This window comes from Myotis lucifugus, unplaced genomic scaffold (assembly GCF_000147115.1).
Source record: "Myotis lucifugus unplaced genomic scaffold, Myoluc2.0 scaffold_39, whole genome shotgun sequence".
In the NCBI taxonomy this organism is placed as follows: domain Eukaryota; kingdom Metazoa; phylum Chordata; class Mammalia; order Chiroptera; family Vespertilionidae; genus Myotis; species Myotis lucifugus.
The window spans coordinates 6,355,977-6,369,831 of record NW_005871087.1 but is presented as its reverse complement, the minus strand read 5'-3'; the positions used below and the strand labels follow the sequence as shown (position 1 = coordinate 6,369,831).

The 13,855-nt window shown below is 41.8% G+C and overlaps 1 protein-coding gene across 5 annotated transcripts in view; it reads right to left on the bottom strand.

The window, feature by feature from the left end:
• THRB (thyroid hormone receptor beta) overlaps positions 1–13,855 on the bottom strand; it is a 276,686-nt gene that overhangs the window by 8,375 nt on the left and 254,456 nt on the right. For all 5 annotated transcript variants that reach the window (XM_006087613.3, XM_023752964.1, XM_014454832.2 and 2 more), the window contains 4 exons: positions 12,165–12,265; positions 10,132–10,279; positions 6,944–7,149; positions 2,414–2,560 (listed from right to left, as the gene is read on the bottom strand). In XM_006087613.3, coding sequence (XP_006087675.1) covers positions 2,414–2,560; positions 6,944–7,149; positions 10,132–10,279; positions 12,165–12,265 — 602 coding nt within the window. The remainder of the gene's footprint in view (positions 1–2,413; positions 2,561–6,943; positions 7,150–10,131; positions 10,280–12,164; positions 12,266–13,855) is intronic.

Genomic DNA, 13,855 nt, shown 5'->3' with positions numbered 1-13,855 from the left:
AAGAACCGGCCCACATCAGCAAAGAACAAGTGGACAAAGGTTAGTCAAGAGCAACATGTGGTATCATAACGGCTTCCTGTGATGGACACTCGTCCTAAACTCTTTGAGCATGTGGACTTTGTGGCTTTTCCCTTCCTACTTGGCTCCAGACTTTCCAAATACAACCATATATTTGTACTCCAAGTTGGTCATTATCTTCACTGACTTTAATCTCAGGAGTTTGCATTTCTTTGGCATAAGATACAGATCTCCAACTGGTATTAAGCAGTCGCGTGAAACTACTTATATCTCCTTACTCTGGAGTTTATATTATAACCCAACTAACTGCTTGAGACCTATGTTTATGTTAAATTTGCCAACACTTTTGACTTACAGCTCCACTAATCAACAGATGACTCTATGCCAGTGGTTCTCAATCTTCCTAGTGCTGCGACCCTTTAATACAGTTCCTCATGTTGTGGTGACCCCCAATTTCATTGTTACAAATTGAACATAATTAAAGCATAGTGATTAATCACAAAACAATATGTAATTATATATGTGTTTTCCGATGGTCTTAGGCGACCCGTGTGAAAGGGTCGTGACCCACAGGTTGAGAACCGCTGCTCTATGCTTAGCTGGCAACTGTGCTTGTCTTTGTTTTCTGAAGCAAGTTTGTTCCTTGAGTCTCTTCAAAAGCACTGAACCAGACAGTCCCTTACAGATGCCTATTACCCACAAGGCCCAAGGTCACCCATTGAGTTAGGGGCAGAGGTGAGGCCAGCATTTAGACTTCTGGCTCCTAGGATTATATTCTCAGTGCTTATGGCACCAGAATTGCTCCACAGGCTGTATCTCTCTGTCAATGTGGCGATCTCTTTTTTAGCTAATTTGGTTGCTTTAGTGAATCAGGATTTGTGACAGTGTAATAACATTAATAACAAACTTTACAAAAGAATTTTGCTAAGAAAGATGATTAAAAAAAATCAGAGTTGCATTTTTTGAATAGGGAGAACGTTTAATTAAATGCCCTTATCAAAATAGATTGAAAGACTATTAATTACTGTGAATTTTTGTTTGTTTTTGATGAATTGGACATCATACCAAGATTTATGTGTACCACCTTATTTAATTTTCACATCAGTGCAGGGAGGTACATATTCTGCTTCCAATTTTATCTATAGATGTGGAAATCCAGGCACTGAGAGGTTGAGGAACATGCAAGGGTGGTCACATGAAAGTTTTGTGAGCGAGGCCAGGATTTGAAGCTCTATCTGTCGGAGTCCAATGTCAACAGAAGAGAACACACTCTTTCAAGTACTCTGGATAGGACTGGGTTTCCATAAACAAGGGAAATGTAAATTACACATAATCTCTATCTCTTCATTAAGCAAGTTCAAATCCTTTTTGGGAAATACTCTTGGCAATACCCAAAGTTCAATTTATTATATAAAACTAAAGGTAATACTACTAACTTACATTTAAAACACTGGGTATTTCATATTTTTTTACTAACTCAACCTAGTTACTTTACCATATAATTTCAAATTGCTTAGCTTTTACTGCAGAATGAAAGTATATATATTATGTGTGTGTGTATATATATATATAATACATATATAATAAAAATATTATATTATACACACACCATATATATATAAAGATGAGATGACCAAGGTTTGAAGACATTTAATAACTCATCAAGAATTCTTGCCCATACAGTTGACTGCAGAACCCATGTTCTCAGCTACCACAGGGCAGAACTGCTCACATTAAGGATGAGTGTCCCACAGGGCAAGTCTATGACCTCTGGTAGGTGAGCTCCTCAAGGTGCCCTGAAGATGGGCCAAGAAAGGCTGAGCTTATAAGGAAAAGAGGGAGGACTTAAGGGGATCTTAAAATCTTTGCTCTGTAAGGGTCATCCTCTATTCTTGAGGATTAAAAGGCAACCACACAGCCATCTTGCTGGGATACACAGTTAAAAGAATATAGATTCAGACTCAAACCATGGCCCCCACATATAGATAAATTAATCACTTTGACCTCAAAGTTCCCCATCTGTGAAATGGGGTTAATTAAAGCCACCCTGCAGATCTGTTACAAGGATTGTATTTAATGTGGGCAAACTTGAGCATGATAACTAGGACGTCGTAGGTACTGAATAAATGCAAGTATTGCTATTATCTTTTCCTATGCCCGGTGTTGGGTGGATCTTCATCGACCTCACGTGGAGTGGAGAAGCTAATGAATGATGACTGAGTAGAGAGGGTGGGAAAGTATAAATGAAAGGGTGCACTTTCATTTTGGACTGACATTACTTTTATAGGACTATCCCTACTAGTTAATATTAAATTATAAATAATACTCAGTATTCCTGGAAATTGATGGAACTACAATGAAAAAAAAGGCAGAAGAAAAACAATCATTTCCTCACCTCACAAAACATAGGCAACTTTTTGGCAAAATCCACCACTCTGGTAATTGCTGGTGTGATGATTTTTGTAAAATGGCTGAAGGCTTCCAAGTCAACCTTTCCACCTTCTGGGGCATTTACTATTGGTGCTTGTCCAATATCTTCTGGCTAAGGAGGAGAGACAAGAAAGAGTTAAATGATGAAGTTGAAAGACCTCTATCCTACTTCTGATGTGGAAGAAAAATGTCTTCTGGACAGCCAATCTGTACACCCAGTTTATTAACAAAGTATAGAGTTGTCCATGTATGTCTCTGAGCAAAGATATATGTCTTGGCCATTGCTGTAATAGGCCTCAGTGATATTGTTCATAGGATTGGTGTGTGTGTGTGTGTGTGTGTGTGTGTGTGTGTGAGAGAGAGAGAGAGAGAGAGAGAGAGAGAGAGAGAGAGAGAAAGAGAAACAAGAGGAATTTGGGCTCTACTTCTGAAAGCACAAAGGGTATATATTCCCACCAGGTGACATACATTCTAGGGCATTTTCAGAGTGCTGCACATTCTGATGAGTGTCTTTGTGTGCGAGGTGGGCTCAATGTGGGCAGTGAGGAAGCGGGGCAGGGGGAGGGGGAGAATGCGGGAGTCCCAGCAGACAGCACCCTGTGGTTCACTCTTGTTTCCCACCCAGCTGGGGTTCAGCATCCTGTCTGCTTACAGACTCCAGTTGGAGGAGGTCACAGCAGGGTGAGAGGAACGATCTAGGCTGCCTATAGGAACTGAGTCATGCAAACTTGGCACACCCTCAGGCAGAGGGGGGATTTTACTAGTATTCAATGTCCCGAGGGCACTTCTCTGCTATTCACTTGCCTAAGAACAATCCATAGTCTTGCTGCTCAAAGGGTGGTGTAGCAGCATGGGTGTCATTGGGGGACTTCTTAGAAATACAGAATCTTAGCTCTCTCCTCAGACTCAATTGTGCAGAATCAGCATTGTAGCAAGCCCCCAGGTGGTTGTGCTCCCAATGCTCACGGGAGCTGTCTAGCTCCCTAGCCTGGCGTTCGGTGACTGCCATGGTGTGGCCTCCATGTATCCCCTGTTGTCACCAGTGCTTCCTGCTTGGGTGATAGAAGCCTTTCCGAGTTGATTGCACTTGTCTTATGATCTGCCCACACAGACCACACATGGCCAAGTCATTCATCCTGTCTGAACCTTTTGCTCATGTTCCTTTTTCAAGGCTACCCCATTCAAGAATGTGAGAAATCAGACAGTAACTCTGCCAGGGGAAAAGCAGGGCAGGCTGGCCCTGGTTCTGATGGTCACATTTTATACTTGGGTGAAAAATCCAATCAAAGCCATCCCTTTGCATGGGAATTAAGGGATCAGAATAATAACACATGTCAACACACAATAATAACACAATGCCAATAGACAATAATGTTGTTGGTATGTGTGTGGGGGGAATGGTTCACTCCAAACCGAACTGCCCCTGGGAGGTGTAAAAGTGAGTTACCCTTGGTGGGGAGACACTGCTTTCCCTTGTCTGGCACCAGAGACTTCTTGTTCCTGTCCCAGTCCACATGGACTCTTCACCATCACTGTCATCACTTGCAAATTGTTGGTGATTAAATTGAGCATTTAAATGGATGGAGAAAACTAGAAAATTATATGATGGAAGGTTTTTGGAAACAGCTGTACAATGTGGCTTTAGAATTAGGAAAATCTGCATGGCTTTTGCAAAAGTGCCTATTTGCCAATGACTCTTATTTCTCAGCACAAATGTGGATTTGAACCCCGGGTGAAACCACCAGTCTCTCTATTTTTGACTTGAGTCCTGGTCTTAGGATAAAAAATGATGAAGAAACTCTTTTGGGGGAGTAAGTTACTTACCCATTCCAGATAAATGAATACTTCTAGCTTTTACGACAATATATTTTAATCCCTTTTGATACATTACTATTATTAGCATAATAGGCCTCCTCAAATTCTATTTCAGAGCAAGATGAGCCATTATCACGTGAAAATAAATGAAATAAATGAAATAATATGCAGTGTTGCAAGCAAAAAAAAGGGGTCTCACTACATAGGAGACACAAATCCTAATGTGTAGAAGCCTATTCAGGACCTGAATGCCATTTAGCAAAGCTGACTTTAATGAAGGATTCCTAATGTCTTTGTAGGAGTAATTCACCAACCAAAAGAGTGAAAATTTCATCCTGAGCATAAGTACTCAATTGAGGTCATCCTTCTGCAAGGAATATTTGTAAATATGTATTTGTAACCTGGCTGAGACACGGCTTAACTGTACTGTCTCTGAGGATGGGCTGGTGGAACTGTATGTTCTGCTTAATAAATATTTATTGAGTTCTGTTCTGGTTATCCACCGCTGTGTAACAAACTACCCCAATACTTAGGGGCTTAAAAACAACACATCTTTACTCTCAGAGTTCTGGGGGTTGATGGTCTCAGTTGCGTAATTGGTTTTCACTTGGGGTCCCTCATACAATTGTCATCATATGGCACCAGAAGCTGGTGTCATCTGAAGGTTTCTTTACTCACATTTCTGGTGCCTGGGTTGAGAACCTCTTCACATGGCTAGCTTGGGCTTCCTCACAGCATGGCAGTTCTCAGGGTAGGTGGGCTTTTATTTACATGGCATTTAGCTTCCCTCAGAGAGACAAGGTAGCTTCCCCCTCCAAGATAATCAAATGGAAACTACAAGGCTTCTTATGACTCAGCCTGAGTGGTTACTCTTTCCAAATCCATTGTTTAAAGGAATCATAGACCAGATTCAAGGGGAGAGAAAAATAGACTCTACCTCTCCACGGGAGAATGGGCTGTGTATACAAGGAGGAAAGAATCTAATGGCAGCCAACTTGGAGAAGAGCTTCCACAAATTTCAACAATAAATGTGCCAGACCCTGGGTACAATGCTGACTGGAACATGGTCGCTCCCCCGAGTTGCAGGAGTGATCCCAGGCACAGAAGGGGGTTGGCTGATAGAAATGAAGTTCACTGTAGAGATAGATGGGACAGTGCAAGCATTCTGATCTTTCCCAGCACCCCTCTAAGAAAAAAAATGGCCTGAAGAAGTGGTTATTTATATTTGGATCAAGAGGGGGCAATTTCTTGAACAGATCAAGCAGCTACAAATAATATACATTGCATGTCAGCTCTTAGAATCATGTTTGCTAACATTGTTGGTAGAAGTCGTCAACAAAGTGAATTATGGGTAAGATTCCCCTCTCCCCAAATTTCCTACACACACACACACACACACACACACACACACACACACACACAAACCAATCCCATTACAATGGTGATGTTGAAGTAGGAGGACAGTTATATCATTATACCTTCTTGTTCGAGTGGAAAGGTACTCTCATGTACCCTAGAGATAAAAATAAACCCATAGAACAGTGATGGCGAACCTATGACACGCGTGTCAGGTGACACGTGAACTCATTTTTTTGGTTGATTTTTCTTTGTTAAATGGCATTTAAATATATAAAATAAATATAAAAATATAAATCTTTGTTTTACTATGGTTGCAAATATCAAAAAATTTCTATATGTGACACAGCACCAGAGTTAAGTTAGGGTTTTTCAAAATGCTGACACGCCGAGCTCAAAAGGTTCGCCATCACTGCCATAGAATGTCTGATGCGGGGCTCAGTGAGATACTCATGAAGGGTTCGTGTCATAAACCAAGAGCAGGGTCAGTCTCTGCGATGGTCAAACACCAGCTGGTGGTGGGATGGGTAGTCCATCTGGTGAGGTGGGTGGAGGGCCTGGACTTGGAAGCAGAAGACCTGAGTTGGCCTTGGGCCTGGCTCAGCCACTTTCCAGTAACATGATATTGGGTGAGCCACTTAAGGCCTTGGCTTGGTTTGCGTATCTGTAAAATGGGATAGTAATTCCAGCCTCAAAGCATTGCGAAGTTCAAAGGAGAAATGAGTGGCAAGGACTTTCACAATGGTTACTTTTATAAAAACATCAAACAACGATACTCTAAGGGTCTTGAAAGTCCTGTTTTCTCTACATGCCCCCTCTTTGCCCCCATCCCTACTTTGTCTTCCTGGCCTTGAGAGAATTTAAGCTAACATTTTGACTTCTACTGACATAAAAATGCATTTGAGATAAGGAATACTTTGTTCTAGGGGTTATTCTGAAGGGAATATTTTGGAGTGAGCTTAGTGGATTAAGTATGTATGTAAATGGGCATCTGAGGGAAGAAATGAGCATAAAAGGGAAAGCTGGCAGGTAATGAATTTTACTAATTAATCCCCAGCTAGTAGCAAAAGCAAGCAGTTAATGTGGCCGTAGGAACTGCTCTGGAATCTAGGGACCCACAAACAGGAGTGCTAGGAGGGACTCTTGCTCTCAGAGAGACCTGGATTCCATTCCTGGCTCTGCAATCACCTGACTTCTCAGTGCTGCAGAGTCCTTCTCAGTAAGATGGGCTGGTCACCTCAGCCCCCAGGGCTGTGAGGACTAAGTGAGATGAAGAAGAAAGTGCTGACTCGCAGCTGCTATTTAGCTGTGCTAGGAGCCTCACCAGGAATTTCCGCTTCTGCTTCCAGTGGCTGCCTTGGGCATTGGTGGCCACGTGGGCTTCGGTGACGGTTTTGATGAGCTCCCACTCCTCGTCGGTGGGCTCCGGCTTGTGCCCGATGGATTTCTGCAGCTCCTCCCGCCGTCTCTTCTCCCGGTTCTCCTCAATCAGCTTCCGCTTTGCCAGCCGCTTGCTGTCATCCAGTACCACTGGGAGGAGAGAGGGAGACAAACACACAGATACTCCTAGACATGTGGCAGACTGCACGTCCCAGGACTGCTGGTGCGCAGATGGCTCGGCGGGGCCCACAGGGTGGGTCACCCTGGGGCGTTTTCTCCCTGGGCAGCACACTGCCATCGACTAGCCATTGTCCAATATGAGCCCGGGTGCCAAACTCCCAGTGTCTAACCAGCTTTTCCAAACAAAGCTGGTTGGACACTGGGCATCCCAATCCCACAGAAGCTGGTCCTAAATAAGAATGAAGCAGGGAGAGGACAAACCTATTCTACCCACAGGTTCCCAGATGAGTCTGTCTAGCCAATTATCTGAATTCACTCTTTCAGTTTCTATAACTCCCTTCCTCCCTCCAAATGGCTCTTACTAAGAGAATTTAGGAGGTTAAAGAAAGTTCTGTAGCAATAAATGGGACACTGATGATCCCTTCCTTCAGCTCCTCATTAGCTCCCTTCCTATATAATAAAAAGCTAATATGCAAATTGTCCCCTTAGGAGTTTGACCGACTGGGAGTTTGACTGCTTGCTATGGTGTCCGCTGAATGAAGGAAGGCCCCAGCCAGCAGCTGGAAGGCCCTGATCAGCCCTGATTGCTGGCCAGGCCTAGGGAGCCTACCCGTACATGAATTTCGTGCACAGGGCCTCTAGTAAGGAATAATTAGAATGTGGCCAGGCTGTTCTTGAGTTTCACAGGTACTCACTTTGTATTATTCTCTACCTGGTCAACCCTTATTGGTGGGAAAGGCGCCCAGGCTTTGCCATCTTGACATAACCACATTCTAGCTGTGTGACCTCTGGCAAGTTAGTTAGGCTCACTAAGCTTACATTTCTCACTAAAATGGGATCAATAATACCCACTTCACAGGGTAGTCAATGTGATAATGTATTAAAAGTGCTTCAGTAAATGCAGCCATGATTTTTATCATTTATGCAGAAGGGAAACAAAAAAATCTATACTTCTGTGGTTAATTTCCAAAACAAACCCATTTTGCCAGACTCTTAGTAACTATCCGTGGAATGGAAAGGCTGAGGTTTACCACTATAGAGTCATGGACTTTTGGGTCTAGAAGGAACCCTAGATATTATTTAGTCCAACTCTCTCCTTCCACAGAGGAGGAAGTTGATCCAGAGAGATCACCACTGGCCTAAAGTCACACAGCAAGTTCATGGCAGAGCCAAGACAAGACCCAGGACACATGACTCCAGTCCTACATCACTGTCCTCGGGCCATTTCCTGATGAAGGTGTGGCCTGCTAGGAAAAGAAAAAAGCAAACACAGCAGGAAGAAGAAAACCAAAGGTGCTCAGCGAGTCTGCAAACAGAATAATCACCTGGATTTGATTAGATCACCAATGTCAAGTGAGGATTGACAAGTGTGGGGAATATGAATGAGCCCTGTTCAGTCATTGTAGTTCACTCATTAAAGGGAGACGAGGGAGGGGGCTTTACTCATAACCCCATTTACCAAATGCATACACTGTGCCAGAGATGTTGCATCAGATGAGCATTATCTAATTTGATCCTGCAAACAACCTGCGAAGTAGGTGATCATTTCACAGAAGGGAAACCAGAGATAAGTCTGATGGCCACACAGCTAGTAAGAAGCAGATCTGGGACTCCAAGAGTTCTTCTGATTCTAAAGCCTGAGCTCCTATAATAATAATAATACTTCACAAGCAAATAAGGTGCACTCAGAATGGAGTCCCACCCAGTCTAGGTTAACACTGAGTTTTCTTAAACCTCATAAACATTCGTATCTTTAAGTTCTCAATAGAACAATGAAATGGATACTTATTAATAACAGTTCATTTTAGTGACACATCTAAGTATTTGGTTCTTTCTAGGTCAGTCATTTTCACGTACCCTTGTCAGGCATATTGTTGGCAATGGCTAAAAGCCTTTAAAAGATAAAGACAATATGCTCAGCGGGGAGGTGGGATTAACCCTGGATTTGCAGCCTAACACCCTAACACAACCCTCCTCCTTTTAAAAACTCCCCATTCTGTCTTCTTTAATGGGCAGACCAGAACATTCCACAGATATTTTTGTTCTAACTGAGAGAACCCTGTTAGTCACATAAACATAAGCCATCAATTGATTTCCTCTTTCATGGGGAAAAAAATCCTTGATGCATTCCTTTTTTCTTTCTTTCCTATTTTTTTCTTCCTTCTTCTTTTTTTTTTTTCTTTCTTTTAGTAAAGGTTGGAATCCTTTATTGATGTGCAAAAAGTTTATGCCAGGAGAGGTCATTAACCCTGATGCCTGGCAAAAGAGAGGCCACCCGTTCAGAATGACACAGTCCTTATTTTATTATTAGATTAACTAAAGCTGCTAGTGTAAATCCCCTCCTCAGTGTGGGGAGAAGAGACCCAAATGGCGGTGGCTAATCTCACCACCATATGCTGTGGCACTTTGAAAACTGGGTAGGAAGACTTCAGCTTGGAATGTTTTTAAGGCCAAAAATATAACCACCAACCAACAGCAGGGTGACTCCTGCAATAGCACTCAGCTTCGCATTCTTCAGAAATTTCTGATCACGATGTTTTCTGCCAGTGCCCTGTCTCCGAAAATGGCCACAAAATAAATTCCTGTCTCTGCTTTTGAAAAAGAGTAGGAGTCATCCATGTGGTTCTCCCCACATGAATGTTGTGTGTAAAATTAGACCTTCCCAAGGTGAATGGACAAGACTCTCATTTATAATCTCCATTGCAGACAGAGTATTGCGAACAGTCTTGCAACTATGAAAGGGATCATTTAATCGCTTTCCCTCACCCATCAGCTGGAGACGTGCAGAGTTAGAAGCTGGAAACCACCCAGCAACGACTGTGGAAATGCTAGGTGTCTCCCCTCTGTCCACATGGGTTCCTGCTCGCTTTTCTACCTGGCTGATCTCCTTGAACCAAACCTTTCCCCAATCAACACCCCTTGAATATAAAACAAAGGAAGAAGATTACTTACAATCTGTTGCCATGCCAACATAGATGCATTTTTTAAAGCGACATTCCTGGCACTGGTTTCGTGTAACTTTGTCTATGACACATTTTCCTTCATATTTACAGGAATAGGATGGATGGAGATTTTTCTGAATGGTTCTTCTAAAGAAACCCTACATGAAAAAGAAAGACCCAAGACAACAGTTTCATATTTTCTAGAAATACATGACTCCAGAATCTCATGTCCACAGAGCTGTGATGGATTGTTTTGGGCCTGTAGCTCTACTTATTCAAATATAGGACAGTTGGATCAAAGTGAATGTAAAGAATTCTAAATCTGAGCTGAAGAAGATGTCACAGGACTACAGAGTTAATATCTTTTTTTTTTTGGCATTTATTCAAGGAAAAGAGGCTAATGGGAAAGTCTAGTGTTTGCTTTTATCTTTCTAAACATTGAGTAATAATATAAATAAATGATATTATTTCATTTCATAGAGAGCCATAATTATGCTGCTAAATTAAGCTATGAAGAGATTTGCTGTACTTTTTAATGGAGAATAAAAGAGCTGGAGACTTACTTGCAATACTTTGGTGTCATAATTTAATCATTTAGTAATTAAATGAATATAACTGCCTTTAGAGATTTAGTTTAGTTCTTGTTTTTGATTCTTGAGATAGCCATGATCAGTTCAGATCGTCCTTGCAACAACAGTACATGGGGAGTAGAAAATTACAGGTTCTCTATCACATTTTTCCCACAGCTCATTGCATTAGAGTCTTTCCTTTCATCATACTCTTTTTCTTTTTTTTTAAAAAAATATTTTTTTCCAATTGATTTCAGAGAGGGAGAGAAAGAGATAGAAACATCAATGATGAGAGAGAATCATTGATCAGCTGCCTCCTGCATGCCCCCTACTGGGGACTGAGCCTGCAATCTGGGTATGTGCCCTAATCAGGAACTGAACCGATACCTCCTGGTTCATAGTTTGATGCTCAACCACTGAGCCACACTCTTTTTCTCCAGTATCCGCAGACATCCACCCTAAGTTCAATGTGTTTCTTCCTTTCTTAAGGCATGGGAGAATGCCACTGTGAAATTTTCTGAGGATGCCATTTAGTTCCAGGATTAGGTGGCTTACGTAACACTCTCAAGGGTGTGTTCTACCAGAACCTTTCTGGACATGATACTTAAGTCTTAGCAAATATACTTAAGTATTGTAGGAATTGATAATGGCACAGAGCACTTATTGTGAGCAGCTCATTGCAAAGTGCTGTACACATATCTTCTGTCTCTTCTACAACTTATGAAGTAGGGACTCAGTATCTCCATTGTGGGGTTTGGAAAATGAAGCCTCAGACAGATTAAATCACTTGTTTAAAGTCACATGGGAACCACATGCTGGATCTTGGCCTGGAACCCAGGAATTAGACTCCAAATCAGCAGCAAACAGCCTGTGGCAGAGTGAACCCTGTCTCCTTAAAACACTGGTGATAAAACAGGAGGAGAAATGATAACTTCTTGGGATGATAACATGTTGTATCTATGCATTTTAAAACTCAAAGGGAGTTTTTATTTCATTATCTCCCTTTCCAAAAAACCAGACAGACATCACACTCTCCCAAACATTCATTTAATTATTTTTGATTTGGAAAAAAAAATTAGTTCTTTGCCCTGACCGGTTTGGCTCAGTGGATAGAGCGTCCGCCTGCGGACTAAAAGGTCCCAGGTTCGATTCCAGTCAAGGGCATGTACCTTGGTTGCGGGCACATCCCCAATAGGGGGTGTGCAGGAGGCAACTGATCGATGTTGCTCTCTCATCGATGTTTCTAACTCTCTATCCCTCTCCCTTCCTCTCTGTAAAAAAAATCAATAAAATATATTTTGAAAAAAAAATTAGTTCTTGAACATGCCAAAAAAATAGAGAACTACCAGACACCTTGAAGATCACAGGCCAGGAATGTTGGAAATTGGGTCTAATTTGAACTGAAACTTAAGGTTGCATTCTGGTGGGAGGGGCCTGGAGCTGGGCTGGACTCCTGAGGACCCCGGGCAATTACCTTGCAGCCTTCACAGGTGATGCAGCGGTAGTGATAGCCCGTGGCCTTGTCGCCGCACACCACACATAGCTCGTCCTTGTCTAAGTAACTGGGGATGTACCCTGTGAAGGAGGAAAAAAAGAAGGGTGTGAGAAAATAATATTGTGTTAAAGTCAAAGACATACTACAGCCAGGAGGAGGATAAGGAGAAGACAGGAGGTAACATAGATGAGAGAGGAGGCAAGACAATTATTTTATACATTTTAATATAATTTTTGCTTTAGGATCTATTTCTCCTGATCATTGAGATTTAAATATAAAAGGTAAATAAAATGTTTAACGAGAAAACATTTACAAGTCTTTCCCCGACAATATATTTCCCCAGTATCTTAACCTTAACCTTATCTGGCATCTTATCTCACACTTACAGAGCTTATGAGGCCCAGGGTTTCAGAATGCCTTAGAAATAGGTGTGCTCACACTTGTGCAAGTGGGAACAGACCCAAAGATTGTGGAGCCAGGATCCGAGACACCGAGTGCTCTGGATTCTGGTCAACACACTCTTTTTGTTTATTTTAGATCTTGTCTTAGAGGGCTTGATTCACTCTGACATCAAGGCACCATGCAAATAAATTCAGAACACTTTATAGCTGGAAAGTCCTGGGAGATCATCAAATTCTTTTGAGGTGAACAGGCCGTCAGAAGCTTGGGTTTCCTTAGGGCAGCGGTTCTCAACCTGTGGGTCACGACCCCTTTGGGGGTCGAATGACCCTTTCACAGGGGTCGCCTAAATACATCCTGCATATCAGATATTTACATTACGATTCATAACAGTAGCAAAATTACAGTTATGAAGTAGCAATGAAAATAATTTTATGGTTGGGGGTCACCACAACATGAGGAACTGTATTAAAGGATTGCGGCATTCGGAAGGTTGAGAACCCTGCCTTAGGGTCACCCTAGAAATTAACAGTAGATTCAAGCTCATTCAAGACCTAGTGATCTGGGGAGATGCATGCTCACGAATCAGCTAGATTTGATGCTTTTTTTTTTTTGGACTCTGATCACTAGGTTTAATACAGTGAGACATGACTAAGGAGAGCTTAAGGGCAATACTGTTTCCCCACATGAAAATCACTATGTCCAGGCCAATCTGATTAAGATACCATCACCAGAAGTGAAAATTTGAAGTTTGAGTTTTACACAACTTGTTCAACTTTCTACTTTGGGCTATAGAGACCACTGTTCATGCCAATCAAAAGAGTCTTTGCTTGCTGGTTATCATTCCCCTTTGCATAACTGTAAACCCCCCAACCCCAAGGGTGTATACCACTATCTATTAGGTAATGGATGGTATGGTCACTCAAATTTAGTAAGAAATACTAACAAAATCGACAGGAAAATTCATTAGGCATTGATTCATTCCAAACATAGTTTTGGGGCATCCATCCATACAAAGAAATGATAGGTAAATTTATGTTTTGCTAAGTTATGGTTTTCAATTTTTCTAAAACAAACTGTCTTATTTGTGTAGTTTTTATTTAAAAAACCTGGACTTGGTAAGGAACTAATACACAAATACAACCATTGTTTTTGATTCATAAAGACTGACCACTAAAATCCATTGGAAAATGCTAGTTAAGTCCAGAACATCTCTGACCATGTTCACTATACCCACCCCCCCGCCCCAATTCTACAGTTTGATAACTAAC